The sequence below is a fragment of the Salmo salar genome, chromosome ssa16 (genome assembly GCF_905237065.1).
Source record: "Salmo salar chromosome ssa16, Ssal_v3.1, whole genome shotgun sequence".
Classification (NCBI taxonomy): domain Eukaryota; kingdom Metazoa; phylum Chordata; class Actinopteri; order Salmoniformes; family Salmonidae; genus Salmo; species Salmo salar.
The window spans coordinates 71,788,157-71,804,973 of NC_059457.1; the positions used below are offsets into that span (position 1 = coordinate 71,788,157).

General features: G+C 42.9%; 2 protein-coding genes and 6 non-coding genes across 24 annotated transcripts in view; 1 reads left to right on the plus strand and 7 right to left on the minus strand.

Annotated features, from left to right (window-relative positions):
• Positions 1–2,321, minus strand: part of LOC106574534 (mitogen-activated protein kinase kinase kinase kinase 4) — a 45,308-nt gene extending 42,987 nt beyond the window's left edge. For 10 of the 16 annotated variants that reach the window (XM_045697678.1, XM_045697677.1, XM_014150482.2 and 7 more), the window contains exons 1-2: positions 1,790–2,321; positions 1,366–1,431 (exon numbers count right to left, since the gene is read on the minus strand). In XM_045697678.1, the coding sequence (XP_045553634.1) occupies positions 1,366–1,431; positions 1,790–1,846 (123 nt within the window). In that variant the 5' untranslated portion in view covers positions 1,847–2,321. The remainder of the gene's footprint in view (positions 1–1,365; positions 1,432–1,789) is intronic. The other 6 variants (XM_014150483.2, XM_045697679.1, XM_045697681.1 and 3 more) reach the window with 2 other exon arrangements.
• A 555-nt stretch (positions 2,322–2,876) lies between these two features.
• LOC106574533 (LON peptidase N-terminal domain and RING finger protein 2) lies at positions 2,877–10,682 on the minus strand. Of its 2 annotated transcripts, none has more exons than XM_014150472.2 (10): positions 9,683–10,682; positions 8,246–8,364; positions 8,019–8,141; positions 7,559–7,883; positions 7,268–7,373; positions 7,067–7,181; positions 6,822–6,943; positions 6,520–6,678; positions 5,645–5,957; positions 2,877–5,381 (listed from the first exon to the last, which is right to left on the minus strand). In XM_014150472.2, the coding sequence occupies exons 1-10, from the start codon at positions 10,380–10,382 to the stop codon at positions 5,181–5,183; spliced, it is 2,283 nt and encodes a 760-aa protein (XP_014005947.1). In that variant the 5' UTR covers positions 10,383–10,682; the 3' UTR covers positions 2,877–5,180. The 2 variants fall into 2 exon arrangements, with proteins under 2 accessions (XP_014005947.1, XP_014005945.1); XM_014150470.2 differs by having other exon boundaries at positions 7,268–7,385.
• A 1,252-nt stretch (positions 10,683–11,934) lies between these two features.
• trnan-guu (transfer RNA asparagine (anticodon GUU)) lies at positions 11,935–12,008 on the minus strand. The gene has a single exon. It is a non-coding gene; the product is annotated as a tRNA-Asn (tRNA).
• A 380-nt stretch (positions 12,009–12,388) lies between these two features.
• On the plus strand, positions 12,389–12,462 carry trnan-guu (transfer RNA asparagine (anticodon GUU)). Its single transcript has one exon. It is a non-coding gene; the product is annotated as a tRNA-Asn (tRNA).
• Positions 12,463–12,739: 277 nt separating this feature from the next.
• On the minus strand, positions 12,740–12,812 carry trnak-cuu (transfer RNA lysine (anticodon CUU)). Its single transcript has one exon. It is a non-coding gene; the product is annotated as a tRNA-Lys (tRNA).
• Positions 12,813–13,271: 459 nt separating this feature from the next.
• On the minus strand, positions 13,272–13,344 carry trnam-cau (transfer RNA methionine (anticodon CAU)). The gene has a single exon. It is a non-coding gene; the product is annotated as a tRNA-Met (tRNA).
• Positions 13,345–14,608: 1,264 nt separating this feature from the next.
• Positions 14,609–14,681, minus strand: trnak-uuu (transfer RNA lysine (anticodon UUU)). The gene has a single exon. It is a non-coding gene; the product is annotated as a tRNA-Lys (tRNA).
• A 1,665-nt stretch (positions 14,682–16,346) lies between these two features.
• trnak-uuu (transfer RNA lysine (anticodon UUU)) lies at positions 16,347–16,419 on the minus strand. Its single transcript has one exon. It is a non-coding gene; the product is annotated as a tRNA-Lys (tRNA).
• Positions 16,420–16,817: the final 398 nt, after the last annotated feature.

The window sequence follows — 16,817 nt, forward strand, 5'->3', positions numbered from 1 at the left end:
GTGTGGAAGAATGGCTCATGCTCTGCCTGACTATAAATAGCGAAAGATAGCATAAGGCCCATTAGAGCCTTTGATGTAAACGTTTTAATGCACCAATTCCAATAAACTCTGTAGTCTATCATTTGGTGAAATTTAGAAAGAGCAGTAAAGAGATTGAGAGTGAGTGACAAAAGCCTATAAGTAAATAATTCTCTCCACATAGGCCCATGAAGCCATCTGTTCATGGAAGGAAGATGTTTGCTAGCAAGTTTTCCATTACCAACGGGGTCACATGACCAAAAGAAAACAGCATTGGTCTTTAAAGCCCTCTGTTCCACGGGGTTGGATCAGATGAACGGTTCTGCTTTTACATTCGAACATCCAGACTATCATTGTTGTTTCTCCTCAGTCAGGAGTCCAGATTACCCTGCTCCTGAGAGTTAAGATTAAGAGAATAGACACAGGACACAGCACTGCTGCAGCCCCTGTGAACCACCCTGCTTAACAGACTTTCCAGTTGTTTTCAAGCTGCTCTGCACAGTGTTGCTAGCCTGACTGTTTGAAAGGAGGGGTTAAATACAGACAAGACCTTCCAATGGAAACGAGGGTACGGGGAAGAGAGGCAGGTCACCAATAGTGGGTCAGACTCATCCTCAAAATCCAAGAGAAGGAACCCACCAAATTCTCCAAAAAGGTCCATTTCAACAATTACTTTAAACAGTCACCATGATAATTTGCACAGGGAAACATGACACCAAGAAACAGATTGGTTGAGAGAGGGGAAAAAGCCTGCTGTGTAACACATGATATTTTACTTAACCAAATGGTCTATGAAGCAAGTCCTTGTCTGGATCATCATTCCCTTTCCCCTTCTCTCCACAGCAGAATGTGATGTAGGACATGTGCTGCAGTTTAACAACACTCAGAGCAACACTGGTCTGCAAACCCAGTTGCCATTTACTTCTAAACCAAATCTATAATATTAATGGAAATTAAGAGAAGAAAAGTCCAATTCAGAAACAAATCAACTGAGCTTTAAGGCCTAACCTGGGTAGAAGATGAGAAACAGAGGAGCTTGGGCTAACGGAGTGGTGCATGGATTGATTGCAAGCTACCTTCCATATTTCACCAAACATGTTTTTACAAGCAATAGTACACAGAGGGAGATCATCTTTACCAATCCAACCTGTGATTATTGGGGTGCAATGGCAAACATCCTGACGAGACATTTTGACATGAATCTATTCCATCACACAAGCATGACATCTGGATCATTTCAGTGATCAATGCCAAAACTGCATCAATGTAACGTTAACTATCTAGTGTCAGAAATCAGTGTCGACGATTAGGCCACAGATGAAGAAAATAATATATATTGGAACAAACCTTGTATACTTGTCCATAGGTGCCATTTCCGACCACTTCCACCAATTCAAAAATCCCTGCTGGATCCTGAAACGAGTCAAAAATATATATTATTTTTACACAAACATTTTTTTTTTAAATGGTAAATGTTTTTGAATAATTGTTGCCAAAATGTGACCTAGATTAACGCAGCTGTTGCGCCCTGATCTCCACAACATGCCAAATGCATTTCGAACAAAGGAAAGCCAGGCAGCACGACAGCTTTCTCTCGATCCGAATAATAAATAAATAAGCCTCCCAGAAATGGTAACCCCGAAAATGTATCCATATTTTATTGGGTAAAACTGTTTGTTTTATATGTTTTAACTCACTGTAGTGGAATAGATTAAATCTGGGGGTAGATTAATCTTTAAATAAAAAGACACTGCCCTTGTCCACCACTCACCCGCAAAGAAGCCAGGTCTATTTCGACCAGACTTTTAGCCGGAGAGTCGTTCGCCATCTTTTAAATATAAACCGATCCTTCCTTCGCGTTGTGGAATCTTTGATGTGGTATCATTTGCGGCGCATCCTTGTAGAAAAACAACCCCTCGAGTATTCCTCTTTGTGGTCCGCTACTGTTGTCCGAGGACACTAGGCTAGTCCATGTTGAGGTGGCAGCTCGGCCCTTCGCTCGCTCAACTCCCAGTCGTGCTCCTCCTCGTCGCTCCCTGGCTGGTGAGAACCGCACAAACACAGGAAGCCGGTCGGGAATCAGAGGAGGGGCTGGGCCTTGATGCAATAACCGGGGACTGGGTGATTAATCAGTAAAGAAATAGAGATACAAAGCTATTTCTATTCTTCTCTGCCTCGTCTGGTCAACGGCCCCTCAAAAATAATAAAAACAACTTTTTTTCATGTAAAAACGAAGGATGTCTGTAAAGAATAGGTGCCAGAGAAAAGGCGAGGCGGGCCTCTATCGCACAGAATCATGGACATGCGCACGGGAGCCATCGGTGTCAATATTCGTAATCATGGGTGTGGCAAGGGAACAATCGAACGAGCCTGAGCGGAGTGTGAACTGAAAAGGCATTATTTGCTATGCATGTGCTACCGCATTAGGTTACCCTCATTGAGAGGGGAACCTAATAGTAGACACACTGCTCACTGTCTACTATTAGGGGAGTCTCGACCCCTCATCCTGAAGCAGTACCCCAGGGTGATATTTCCCCTACCTGCTGCTGCCTTTGCTCACTTCCCTTTCTCGTCATTACTGATATGTATACGGCTGATCCCGTCTCAGTCAATGGGCATCTGGCCAAAGACCTGATATTAGCCTCATATTCAGACACCTTTCTATGGTTGCCCCGTGCTTCATAACATCAGTGTGGTAACTCACACAAGAAACCTGTTCTTTCCTACTATAGATCATGTGATCTGTGTGTATTCAATACAAAATGGCAAGCAACAATGTTTCTTGTGAAGGAGCTGGCCTTACCCCATGCACATCAAGGGGTTAAACAAAATAAATAACTGGGACAAGATAAAAATGGTCAGAATTCAATAAATATTTATTAGGCTATAAAACAGATGGTTCAAAGAGACCATGCTAAAAGGTTATTAAAACAACAACCCCCCCCCCCAAAAAAAAACCTTTCCTGCAGAGCATTCTTTTCCCACTGTTCAAATAGACCCCCTTTCAAGACATAAACCCTGGCCAACACACCTGAACACACTCAAATTGACAAGACAATGACTGTTGAGGATGCATTGATGGTAAATGTATAACTATATGGAATGGTTTGAATAATAAATGTTTTGGGCCTAATGAACACACAAGTAACAAAATCATATACCTTTTAAATGTAAGTTAAGATTCACTGAATGCAATTTTCACATTCCTGTTACTAAAAATGTAGTGATGAGCAATTTCTGCAAATGAGTCTGGGCCACAGGAGGTTGGTGGCACCTTTACTGGGGAGGGCGGGCTCATGGTAATGGCTGGAACGGAATCAGTGGAATGGTATCAAATACATCAAACATGGTTTGAAGCCATTCCATTTGCGCCGTTCCTGCAATTATTAGGAGCCGTCCTCCTCTCAGCAACCTCCACTGGTCTGGGAGAATGATGGCGTGTGTGTTTATCAAGAGGGTTTGGTAATGAATCAATTCGGGAGAATCCAGATCATTCCAACATGGTGATGACGGAGCACGGAGGTGACTCATTGTCTACAAATATGACGTCTCCGGTTCTGACTTCTAAGTAACCCAAATTACTCACCTGGCTGCTTCTCCAAGATCTGACTGTGTGGGTGAAATATGCCAAGTCACAAAAGCTTTTAATGTGGTGACCACACAGAGTACACCAGTCCTTACAATTTGGAATATGGCATATTTTTTACCTTTGCCCAGGCCTCTTGACAACCTCTGGTTGTGGGGGGAAAGAGACCCGCTGTGTGATTTTGGAATAGACTCATGTAGATAACTATGAAGGTGAGTGTCTATGCATACCTCACAACAGCACAGTGGAAAAAAACACCACTTGGCCTCATTGTTACTGTAAAAAAAAAAAAAAAAAAAATGTTACTGTACAGCACATCAAACTCATTCCACAGAGTGCAGTGTCTGCAGCTTTTTGCTCCACCCTTGTACTTGATTGATGAATTAAGGTCACTAATTAGTAAGGAACTCCCCTCACCTGGTTGTCTAGGTCTTAATTGAAAGGAAAAACCAAAAACCCGCAGCCACTCGGCCCTCTGTGGAATGAGTTTGACACCCCTGCTGTACAGCATCCAAAGATGAACATTCCCTTAAGGGACTTCAACCTGGCACAATCCAACTTCAGCTCCTGTGACCAGTCTGGCTAGATCAGAACACAGCAGTGTTGCTGGGAAAACACACCATGGAGAGGCTGAAAACATTAGTTCCGATGTGCATCTGGGCAATTGAGCGAGCTGAAAATCATTGGTTAATTAATCAAGATGGTTGACGAGCTATGAAGCCACTTATAAAGACATGATTTAGGCTTACTATATTTAATCAAGCTTTGATTAATTTAACTAAACTAGGCTGTTGAATGACAGGGGTGTTGTCCTACTGTCTGTTGTTTTTGTGACAGAGGAAAGGAGTGGATCTGTCCACTGCAAAAAAACACCTGTTCAAATGTAGGGTTGTCTGCACTGATCCTCTTTGCTCACTTACTGCCACCCTGTGGATGTTTGGTGCTACTACAATGTCTGTGCTATGTCCCATAGAAAAATGCTGAATTTCTGTACATGAAAATTGGCTTCACATGACAAATAGTAGAAAAAAACATATTGCAAAAATAATTTAAGGCCTCATTTGTACACAGGCCAACAATAAAACAAGAACAAAATAAACCTAATGTACCACACATATATATGACAAAACTGGACTTAATGAAATGTACCAAAAGATATGTGCGCAAACCTGACACCCATTTATGTGTTTTGGTTGGGTAGGACTAGTCCATCGATCCTTTTTGTAAGACTCAAGTAGAAACCATTCCTGAGATCATGAACAACACTGCTGAATCATTCCCACTGTTGAAACTCTTTATCTGAGGCTAGAGCTTCTGAGAAATGGAGTATCTTCTCCATTCTTCTCCAGGGCCCAGTTTTCCAAAAATTATCTATCCGGATTTCACCTATCAGATAGGATTAAATGCATAGAAATATAATGAATAGAACAGAAAAATAACCGACTTCAACGGGGACTCCTGTTCTATTCATTATATTTCTATGCATTTAATCCTAGCCGACAGGTAACTTTTGACAATCTGGATATCGCCTAACTGGGCCCAGATTATTCTAAACTGATCACCTCTCGGGGGGCCACTACAGTGATGATGATGCCGCCGCTGCTGAAGATGGTCGCCGCAGTGGAGGGTGTTTGCGAGTGACGAGGCTGAGCACGCGGCGGGTAGTGCTGAGGCGCTCTCGGAGGGTGGTCATGGCCAGGATGCTTAGCTGGGCTCTCTTCTCCAGGGGCAGTACAGCCAGCAGCCACCAACACCATGCAGGACCACTGGCACTCCCCTGAGAACACAGAGGCAGAGTGTGGTCAGGTTAGAGAAGACAGGACACATAGAATTATTCCATATCACAACCAAAAGTGTCTATGGCCAAGATTGCACAGTTTAATCAGCTTTTATAAAGGTGAATTCTTAGAGGAACAGATATGGGTATTTAGATTTAGCTGGGTAGAGCTATAGGGTCAAAGTTTCTCCTGACCAGGCAATGAAACCAGGAAAAAGTCAGAACCCTAGTTCTACTGTATGTATCTGCTGACTGTTTCTTACCTGGATGTCAGGGTCTTTTTCAGGCAGCTGTCCAAAGTGACTGACGATCTGGTTCTTCATGTTGTCTTTGAGGGAGGTGAACCAGGTGCTGGCCTGCTCGTACACACAGTCATGCAGCTTCTGCAGCTCCGCCAGCTCCTCTCCATCCACCTTCTGGTCCTCCAGGTGCTCGATCTTGGCTGTGTTGTAGCCGTCACGGTGGCCGTGGCTCAGCACTCTGAAGCGGGACACTCCGACCGTGTCGACCACCGAGCGGCCGTCTGGTTGGAACTTCACGTCTTTCACCTCCAACATGCAGCCGTAGTCTGCGAAGCTGTGGCCAGGGAAACGCAGGGTATACAGATGTAGGATCTTATTGTGAGCCAGTTTGCTACAGCAGAACAATTATTCAGCAGCAACTGGAAATGTGAATTATTATGTGGATTATAATTCATGGACATTTTTGTTGGGGTTGATAAAGTTTTTCCATTAGGGCAAATCAAGTCGAATTTACAAACCTTAGAAACCTTTTTAAAACTCTAAATGCACTACAAGTTTGCATTTCCTGCTGTGCAGGGAAATTCTATCCAACAAAAGAGTGATCAAATTAAGATCCTACATCTGCATTAGCCATTTGCTCACATTAATCTGTTGGAGTGAAAGTGTGAGGGATAGCTAGTGTGGTGGAGGTAGTTCACAGAGCTATGCCTGTGAGGATGAGTAACTATGATGGAAACCTGTTAGCACTCAGATAAAATGTCTAGGGTAGGCTTTAGTTCAGTGGGCTAACATGGTCTTGAATTGAGTCGCAAATACAGGTTTGCTACCCTTTTGGTTAAACTAGTGTCAAAGTGTTTTGATGGCTGTGTGGGCACAGTTGTAAAACCTCCACTCACCCTTTGATGTCGTCAGCGATGCACATTCCAAACTGCTTGGTTCCCGTCTCCATAGAGCGTCGGACCATCAGCCTATAACACGGCTCGAAGACTTGCAGAGGGCAGGGAATTGTGGGAAATGCCATGGTGCAAACGAAGATGGGCACTTCCTGGGCCAAGCTGCAGAGAGAATAAAACGTGGGTTAAACCACTAAATATGATATTCTGCCCAAATAATATTGTATCATAGGATTCTAAAACATAGTCAGACATTTTGTTTTGAGAAGGGGTTAGGGGCTGAAATGTAATGAGGCCTGACTCACTTTGACAGCGCTGCCATTTCTTCCTGGTGCACCTTGCTCCTCTCAGCCAGCTCCTCAGACAGGTAGAGCTGCAGCACCTCTTCCATCAGCAGGGTCTTATGGTACCCTCTAGTGGTCAGGTACTGCAATTACAACAGGTTCAATCAGATAACAAGGGGAATTTTGGTCATAACTCATTTTGTCTTTCACTAACTGATATTCATTTCCAATAGTAGTGAAGGCAGGTCTGTGTGGTGACTATTTACCTCTGTAATGTTCTCTTTACACAGGGGGCAGTTGGGGTTGTGGTCCAGACAGCGCTCAAGACACTTCATGCAGAAGGTGTGTCCACAGGGGGTGGTGACTGGCTCATAGAACAGCCTGGAGAAAACACATGGGGGGGGGTTAGGTTTTAATAACTACATAGGGAATACTGGACCTACAGACAGGGTGTGTGTTTGACTTACCTTATACAAACAGAGCACTCCAGGTCAGCGCTATCGAGGACCTGAGGGGGCACCTCTCTCCTCTCACTGCAACGAGCAGCAGGCATCTGGGATGAGCTCGACTCATCTGAACACAAGACTCAAACAAATACATTTCCATCATACTATTGCTGAGGTTTCTATATGTTTATAATGATTCCATTCACGCAACAGTAAGATACTTTGCAAGATTTTTGTTCACTAGTATTACTTTAAAAATCTACTTTTTGGCAACAATAAATAATTGCTAATTGGAATGGGAGGGGTGGGTACCTTTTCTGGGCAGCTTGTTTGGGGGGGCAGAGCCTTGGGGCTCGTCTGAGAACTTCCTCTTTAGCCCAGGGGGGAGAGGTAAGGCAGCCAGGACAGAAGCCAGGGCCTTGGAGTCCTCACATGAGGACTTGGTCTCTGCTCCAGTGTCAGACAAACTGTCTCTACAGCCAGTAGGGGTTTGGCTCCATCTACGAGGGGTGGAACGGAGGGAGTCGAGGAGAAGGGAGGCTGGTTTGAGGTGGGAGGCGGGGCCTGTTTGGTGGGGGCGGAGTGATGACGTGGGGAGACCGTCCGTCTTGAACGTTGAGAACATCTCACTCAGCATCTACAGGGGGAAAGAGACATAGACAGTGATTGGCAGTCAATCGGGCACACAAGTGGTTGCGTAACTGGTTAGGTGAACTAACTAATTCAATTTAATACAACTTCAACGGTATAGAAACACAGCAGAGTAGCTTAACTTCTGCGTTTCCAGCTTGACTGAGGTCCAGTCTGGCTTCAAAGCCAGACAGTAGAAGTATTCTTGCAGGGCCTCTTCATTATAGCCGGCTTTGTTCAGAGCCAGGGCCTTCGCGTAGTGAGCCTGAGAACACAAACACACAAAACCCAAAGTACCACAGTGGCTTTCAGGTTAATTTACACCAAAAAAATGTGTTAATGTCAGGAAACAGTTGCGTGTTTTCGTACCTTGGGAGAGAGGGGCATCAGCCGACACACAGCGTCTCCATCTTGTACGGCCTGTCTGAAGTTGTTCATCTCCATATGCAGCTCTGCCCGTCGGGCCAGCAGCCCACACATATAGGGGGCTGTGCAGAGGGAGCATGATACAAACATTTGTTAAGAGTCAGATTCAGTTTTTAACATATCTCCAGCACCCTCCATTGCTCGGGTCCATTGTGTCAATTCCTTAAAACCAGTATAAAACCAGGCTGTATGGGTTTGTAAACCGTTAATTATTAGTTTGTCATTGATATGTCATTACTTAACAGCTTTAACTGTATTCATAACCCTTTTTACAACCCCCCCCCCCGAGAGGGTAATGTGTTAGCTAAATATTCAACCTACAAGCAGCAACACAAATGATGACAAGCTGTATGTAGGGCAGAATATTATTTCATAAGATCCAGGTCATATGGAACTAGCTCCACCATGCCCTCAGAACGCTGCATACCTCTATCCTATTACCTTGCGCTGAGGCCTACATTACTGTTGGGTGGAGATTAGAGAAGGAGTGTCACTTCCAAAACGCCCTGTCATTAAATGTTTTGTGTGTGTCAAGACAAAAATGTATGCCTGTGTCTAACACTACAAAGCATTTGTCTGTGCAACACCTGACTTATTTGGAAAGCCTACCATAGCTACCTATCCATGTAATAAAAAGGTAGAAGCTACCTTTCTGCCCACTCTGATCCCTAGACAAACTTCACAGGCATTTATCTACAAACCAGGTCAACCCAAATCATGCATCTTCTGGCTGTCCTATTATGACAAAGTGCATGACTTTACTTACACAACTCATGCCTTAACTGAACTTGTCATCATGGTGTGATGATGCCAATATATCCCAACCTCTATCCGGTCTAGTTTGTGTTATGAACGTGGCGCAGGTGGTAACTTATCCCATAACCACTGGTTCCCTCATCCAATCACTACACTGGTGGCAGTGATGGGATAATCCCTGCAGACCAGGGCTGTTCACCTTCCATCAGTGATGTCAATAACATGGCTTTGACCTTATGGGTCGACATAACCTATTACAAACCTACACACGTCACAGAAGTGGGTTACAGGCTTTTATTTCAATGGGCACAGAACTATCATGCAAAAAGAATGATGATGTAATGTTAGGGACAATCTTCAGTTGCTACATTCATTTTTGGACTTAAAATGTATGTTATGTACCCATTGATTCTTAAAGAATATAACTAAAATGGCTCATGAGCTTAGTTCAACAGTTATCAGAACCCAAAATGTGAGCTTCTTTTACTGCAATGTTAGTTCTGTCTATGAATTTCAGTGGTTACATTTCTCCAGCCCCATCCCTCAGCTTTTTACTAAAACGGTGTGGCTGAATACCTTTGTCTCAACTTCGGATTTCCCCTTTAAAATATGTTTTTATTTTACCTTTTTCAAGAGCGTTGTTGTATTTTTCAAGGGCGTTGATAAAGCCCTGTTCGTTCCGCATTCTGTCCCCTTCAAGCCAGCATCGTCTTGCTTCACTCTCTACGCAAAACCATTTACCCAACAGGCCACTGAGTACTACATTCACTTTAAAACCGATTGGCTTTAATTCTCCATTTGTTTTGTTCAGTTTGTAACGACAGAATTCACATTCTTTGATACCGTCATCCTCAATGCATGGTTTACAGAATGTATGGCCGCATTCCAAAGTTGTTGGCTCGATTAACAAGCACTTGCAAAGCCGACATGAGAACAGGTCCAACGAATGCTCATCCTCGGAAAGCCCATTGGAGTCTGTGCATTCTTTTAGGCATTCTTTTACGCGCAAAGTGTGCGCGATACAGTCAACGAGAGACCCTAGTTCGTTTGGTCGTAACCTGTCCAAGTTGGCGGCGGTGCAGTATGAATCCAGAGCCTCCGCTATCCGCCCAGCCCTGCTTAGCGCGTCCGCTTTCAGGAGGCAGAGGCTCCGGTCCGGGTGTCGGAGGTCCGCCAGCTGGGCGCTGTAGATCTCAGCAAGGAGGTTAAAGTCCCCAGCACCGAAGGCTTCCCGTGCAACTGCCAGCATTTCTGGGCTCAAGCCCACAGCAGCAGTATTGTCGTGGATAAAATAATCCAAGTGGTTTTTCAAACGAACATCCATATCAGTTTAGTCTATAACATCTATGTAAAACAAATGTGTGTATTCAAATAAAATAATTGAATTGGTCAATAGAGACAGACCGAGAATTGACTTCGTCCAATCACTGGTTGCTTTTTATGTAACCTGCTGCACTGAAAGTTTGTATAACCTCCTGAATAAAATTACGCGCGATTGGAGAGCCATTCTAAATGCATATTGCGCTTCAAATTAATCAACGCATTAATAAATAAATAAATAAATAAAATAACATCCATAAATTGCAAAGGTAGACGGTCACCGTCAACCTATTTTTTTGTGACCTAGGTGAATGCGCTGCGTTTGGTAATGGCACGTGACTTCAAGGCAGAGACCTCATTGGTGTGTTATGGTCCTTTTTTGTGTTATATGGTTCGTTTTATAATAGACAGGAGGTTGTGTAAGTGAACATTTCTGATGAATGGAAAAGGTCCGTTTCTCGGAGATTATGACATGGATACATATAACTAGGATAAAGTTCCTTATTTCTAGAGTCGAGCCGTATAATGCAAAGGGTCTATCTATATTTGTTCAAGATGATTTAAAAAAAATTGTAAGCATTTTTTTTTTTTACATAGACAATAAATAGTGGATCACTGAAAGTTTATAGACTAAACATAATGTTATTTATTTATCCTACGTCATTATTCATAAAAAAATACCTTTTGCTATTGATAGGCTAATGACAGTTACTGCGTTTAGTAACCGGGTAGTAGCCGGCTAGATAAAGGGGAACACCAGTGTCTACATATTGGAGGCTGTTATGTTATTTATTTTTTTCATACAAGTTATTCTCTAAAAATAGATCTACTTAAGATAAGGATTACTTTATTGGTCCATTTACTATCTGAGAAACTGAGATTTTTTGTTGTTGCATATCCCATTCTCCCCGGAAGACAAACACTTTTTTGCACTAAATCTTGCACTGACTATGCGCACACACACTAGACTCTACCCACACACACGCGTACATATACTGACATCCCAACATACACACATCATGCGCACACATGCATACTGACGCCCCACACACCCATTCACAGTCACCACATACGCTGCTGCTACTGTCTATTATCTATCCTGTTGCCTAGTCACTTTACCCCTACCTATATGTACATAGCTACCTCGATTACCTTGTACCCCTGCACATCGACTCAGTACTGGTACTCCCTGTATAGCCATGATACTTTTACTTGTTATTGTTATTCACTGTGTATTTATTCCTCATGTCACTATTTCTATATATAGGTATGTTTTTATCTTTATCTTTACTCTGCATTGCTGGAAAAGGACCCGTTTTCCAAGGGGCTAGTTCAGGTGTACTCCGGGCAGAGCAAATATCAGTTGGTGGTTCAGTAACCGAAAACGATTGAGAACCACTGATCTACCCTATGGATTAGTGCTATTCGGGATCCTTGGGACGTCCCTACCCTAAACCCTAAACCCTTACCTAACCTTAACCATTTAAAATTGGGTTGGGATGTCCCAAGGCTTCTAGATTGCAAGGACCTATTTATTAGGGGGCAGAAAATTATTTCGTCCCTGGGTGGGCTCGAACCACCAACCTTTAGATTAACAGTCTAACGCGCTAGCCGATTGCGCCACAGAGACAGTTCCACCATGTTTATGTGACCATTATTAAGAATGTCACAGTCCCCGTGCCAGACCAGTTCATCATCTATGTACTCTGTCAGACTTGGGGTGCTTTTCAATGCTAAGTGGCTTCCTTTGCTACACGTGCACTGCTCTGAGAAGACCTGCACCAGTAACAATCTTTTCAGAGCCTCTGCTTTTCACTTTTCAGTGCCTTGCTCCAGCACGGCAGCACCCACAGTAGGCTGAGCTAATGAGTGATCAGTGTCAATAACCTGAGACTACCTGAAATACAAATCACCCCTTACCATTGCTCTCTAAACTCTACCAAAGATCTGACAGTCACCCAACTTCAGACATGCAGATTTTTAGGGCGTTTTATTCTAAGCGGTTTCACCGTCTCTGTGGCGCAATCGGCTAGCGCGTTAGACTGTTAATCTAAAGGTTGGTGGTTCGAGCCCACCCAGGGACGATTTATTTTAGTTTTCTCCTTAAACCTCTGGTTGATTGATCAATGCTTTTTCAAACCTCTTTCCCTAAACACATATACCGGTACTTTACTGCCATGACAGAATTAATGCTGTTCCCTATACCATAACCTCAGCACCCAGAACAGAGAGTGCCAGGAGACTAACGTCTGCCATAACTCCTGTGAAAAGTACTCTCAATTACACTTTCATTTTAGTAATATACATCACACAAATGCCAAATTCACTTCCTCTCTGCTGCTGTCCCTACAAAAAGACTTACGCCCAACGTGGGGCTCGAACCCACGACCCTGAGATTAAGAGTCTCATGCTCTACCGACTGAGCTAGCCGGGCACTGAGTACCAGGACTTTCCTCAGAGGCTAAAACGATTTGCCACATCAGCAACTCTTACTTCAATAATAAAAGAAGAGCATGGGTGGAGCCTGGTCACAAAGAAGAGCGAGCTAGTTGGGACAAAAGACAGGACAACATAAATAGCAATAGCCACACGGGATCCCAGCACAAGAGGTTGGTGGCACCTTAACTGGGGAGGACGGGCTCGTGGTAATGGCTGGAGCAGAATGGGTGGAATGGTATCAAATACACCAAACACATGATTTCCATGTGTTTGATGCCATTCCATTGTCCTGTTCCAACCATTATTATAAGTAGCCTCGACTGGATCCCAGTTTCAACTACTCTACCACAGAGGCATACACAAAATGATGATTCTCCATAAACATTATTCAGAATTCAATATTGTAAAATGTATAAAAACACATTTCAACTGTAAAATTACAAGAAAAGATGTCTGCCCCGTGTGAGGCTCGAACTCACGACCTTCAGATTATGAGACTGACGCGCTGCCTACTGCGCCAACGAGGCCTGAAGATCACATGTAAATAACATGATTTTTAAAGACAAACACTTCTGTTTGAACAGTACGGTTCGCATATATTTTAATAAGCTAACAAGGAAGTGGCAACACCATAAACATAACACCGTACAGCCCTTCGAAAACAGACGTTCCATTCAAATTCAAGTCAAACTTGCAGTAGCCCCCAATGGCAGCAGAGAAGCACAGCAAGTGTAGACCATAGAGAATAATAGAGGATTCATCATTGTATCTGTCCCACTGGGGCTGGGCAACTCCAGTCCTCGGGTGCCTGATTGGTGTCACACTTTTTCTCCATCCCTAGCAAACACAGATGATTAATCAAATTGCATTCTAAACTGAAGATCATGATTAGGTGATTATTGGAGTCAGGTGTGTTAGCTGGGGCAAAACTGTGACACCAATCAGGCCCCCGGGGACTGGAATTGCACAATACAGGGCAGCGCCGTTTATATCTGGGTTGCATCCGGTTCATACTGACCAACATCGCACTGGATGAATATACAAAAGTGAATACCTTCGGCTGCGAGTGATGGGAAAATAAATATTTGGCCTCAGCGACAATTATTTTAATAATTCAATGGATGGTTTGTGTACAAGGTGAAAAGAGACATTAGAATACAGTCTGTAATAAACCAAAAACATCTCTGAAAATACAAGATTGTGAGCCTAAAGAAATATATTCCTATATATTTTACATACAATCAAGGTCTATTTTCATGAGACTCATAACGAGCAACAGTTGGCCCATGCATGCTTTTTTGGGCTGCACACAGTACTGCAGGTGGACAGCTGAGAGACCCCAGAAGCGAATTGTTGCAGATTGGCATTTTTTATTTATTTCTTGGACATAAATAAAATACTTGCCTACTATATTGTTAGTGATTAATCGGTTTATTTTCTGTGTGTAATACCAGATAGCTTAATAACAGCTTGTAGCCGAGCATAGGCTCCGATCCATAGGCCCAATACTTGCATATCTGACAAGCAACCCTTTAAAAAAAAACTTTGGTAGGCAACGGGATGCATTTAAACTTTAGAGCCGCGTACGAATTACATCTTATTTTTGTCAGTCAACAAATCTTTTTTTTTTTTGGTCCACAAATCTCTTTCGTAAGCTTACCTGTTCAACCGACGTCACTCATCTGAAAATGTTATGGCACGTGATTTGCGTAATTGAACTACCCATTATGAGGAGTCACAAGCATTATGAGGAGTCACAAGATTCTAACACCCCTGGAGAGAAAACGCTATCGCCCGAACAGGGACTTGAACCCTGGACCCTCAGATTAAAAGTCTGATGCTCTACCGACTGAGCTATCCGGGCTCTTTCCTATGCAAGGGGAACTGCCTTTATATGATCAGAGTTAGAAACTCTGATCTGTATTTGTCAGAAATTATAACCAACCCAAACATTGGAATTGACTGCTCCTACCCGACCTCAACCCAATTGCAACTTAATACTAGGAAGGTGTCCTTAATGCACTGTGTATATTTATATTCCGGTCTCTGACATTGCTCGTTCTGATATTTGTTCATTTTTTATGGACTACATGTGTATTGTTTTTTTACTAAGTGTAACTGCACTGTTGGAGCTAGAAACAAGCATTTCGCTGCACCTGCGATAACATCTGCAAATCTGTGTATGGACCAATAAACTTTGATTTGAAGATTGTTGCACCATAAACATAACAATATAGCCCAGTGGTTCTCAATCCTGGTCTTGGGGACCAAAAAGGGTGCACATTTTTGTTTTCGCTCTAGCACTACACACCTGATTCAAATCATCAAAGCTTGATGAGGAGTTGATGATTTGAATCAGGTGTGTAGTGCTAGGGCAAACACAAATATGTGCACCCCTTTGGGTCCCCAGGACCAGGTTGAGAACCACTGCTATAGTGCTCAAAATGGTCATGGCTAAACATATTTTGTCAAATTAAAAAGTTGAGTTTTGTATTTTAGCTAACCCTAACCCTTTTCTTAACCTTAACCTGCTACATTAATTATCCTAACCTGCAGAGTAAATTATCCTAACCTGCTACAAAAAGTGAAATCTGAAGTTAATTTGACAAAAGCTAGAACCCTTCTAGCCATGACCTAAAATAGACGTCCCACTCCCATTCAAGTAAAACTTGCAGTGAAACCCAGTGGCAACAGAGGGCGCACATCAAGAAAGGACAGAATGGATGGTCAATGCAATGCAGATTTCAACCGCGCAGTAGTGAGCCTCAAAACATGAAAACCGCATGGCTTAGCATTACCGACTTCAGCGGGAGTTGCTAATGACGTAGGCTACACAACCAGCCTATGCTCGCCTTCTCTGGCCAGCCAAGGCCAATCTGTCAATATTAGAATAAGGTCTCTAGTAAAACCGAAAACTCCTTGAAAAAAAACTGACTGTGAGCCTAAATAAAAATAGGCAAACATGCACAAGCCAGCTGTGCTGTTTTTCCTCTGCATTCAAGACTGAGTCCAAGTCCTGCAACTGTGAATTAATACATGTATTGTACATAAAACAAATAATTGGCTACTATATTATTAGTGATGTATCCGTTTATTAATAACTGATCGCTTAATAACAGCTTGTAGCCGAGCATAGCCGACTCCAATCCATGGACCCAACAAGAGGTCAGCCATGGGTCTACTACCTGCATACCTGTCGTTCATCTGACAAGCAACCCCTTTGGTACGGGATGCACTTCAAATGTAAAGTATGCAGAAATATGTAACAACAAATGCATAAACTTTAGAGCCGAGGACGAATGATGTTTTGTTCAGTGAAGAAATCTCTTTTGCAAGCTTACCTGTTCAACAGAGGTCACTCTTCTCTGAAAATTGTTCGGGACGTGATTTGCGTAACTGAATATTATGAGTGGTTATACGATTCTAACACCCTGGAAAGAAAATGGTGTCGCCACACATGATTTGCGTAATTGAACATCACTTCATGAGGAGTCACAAGATTCTAACTTCCCTGGAGAGAAAACTATATCGCCCGAACAGGGACTTGAACCCTGGACCCTCAGATTAAAAGTCTGATGCTCTACCGACTGAGCTATCCGGGCTCTTGTAGAATGAACCGCCATTATATATCATAACCAACGTTAGAAACTCTCAAAAATTATCAACAGAAACATTGGAACTGTCAGCCTGCCACCTGATGGTTTAGTCTTGACTGGTCAGTTGTTTTGTGGGGTATTTGTAAATAAGGGAAAATTGCCCCATAGACAGGGGCATTGTCCCCCACTTTCTAAAGTTTCTCTTTTTATTGAATACCCCCCCAAAAAACAAAAACAACAACTGCCCACTTATTAAGGAGGGCATTTCCCCCCCAAATTACCCTATATTTATGCTAAAATGTTTATCATATTCTACTGCTCCATTTACTTTATGTTGTTATTCTTATATTTTATTATTCATTACAAGTAAGCATTTCATTGGACAGTGTATACCATGTGTATCC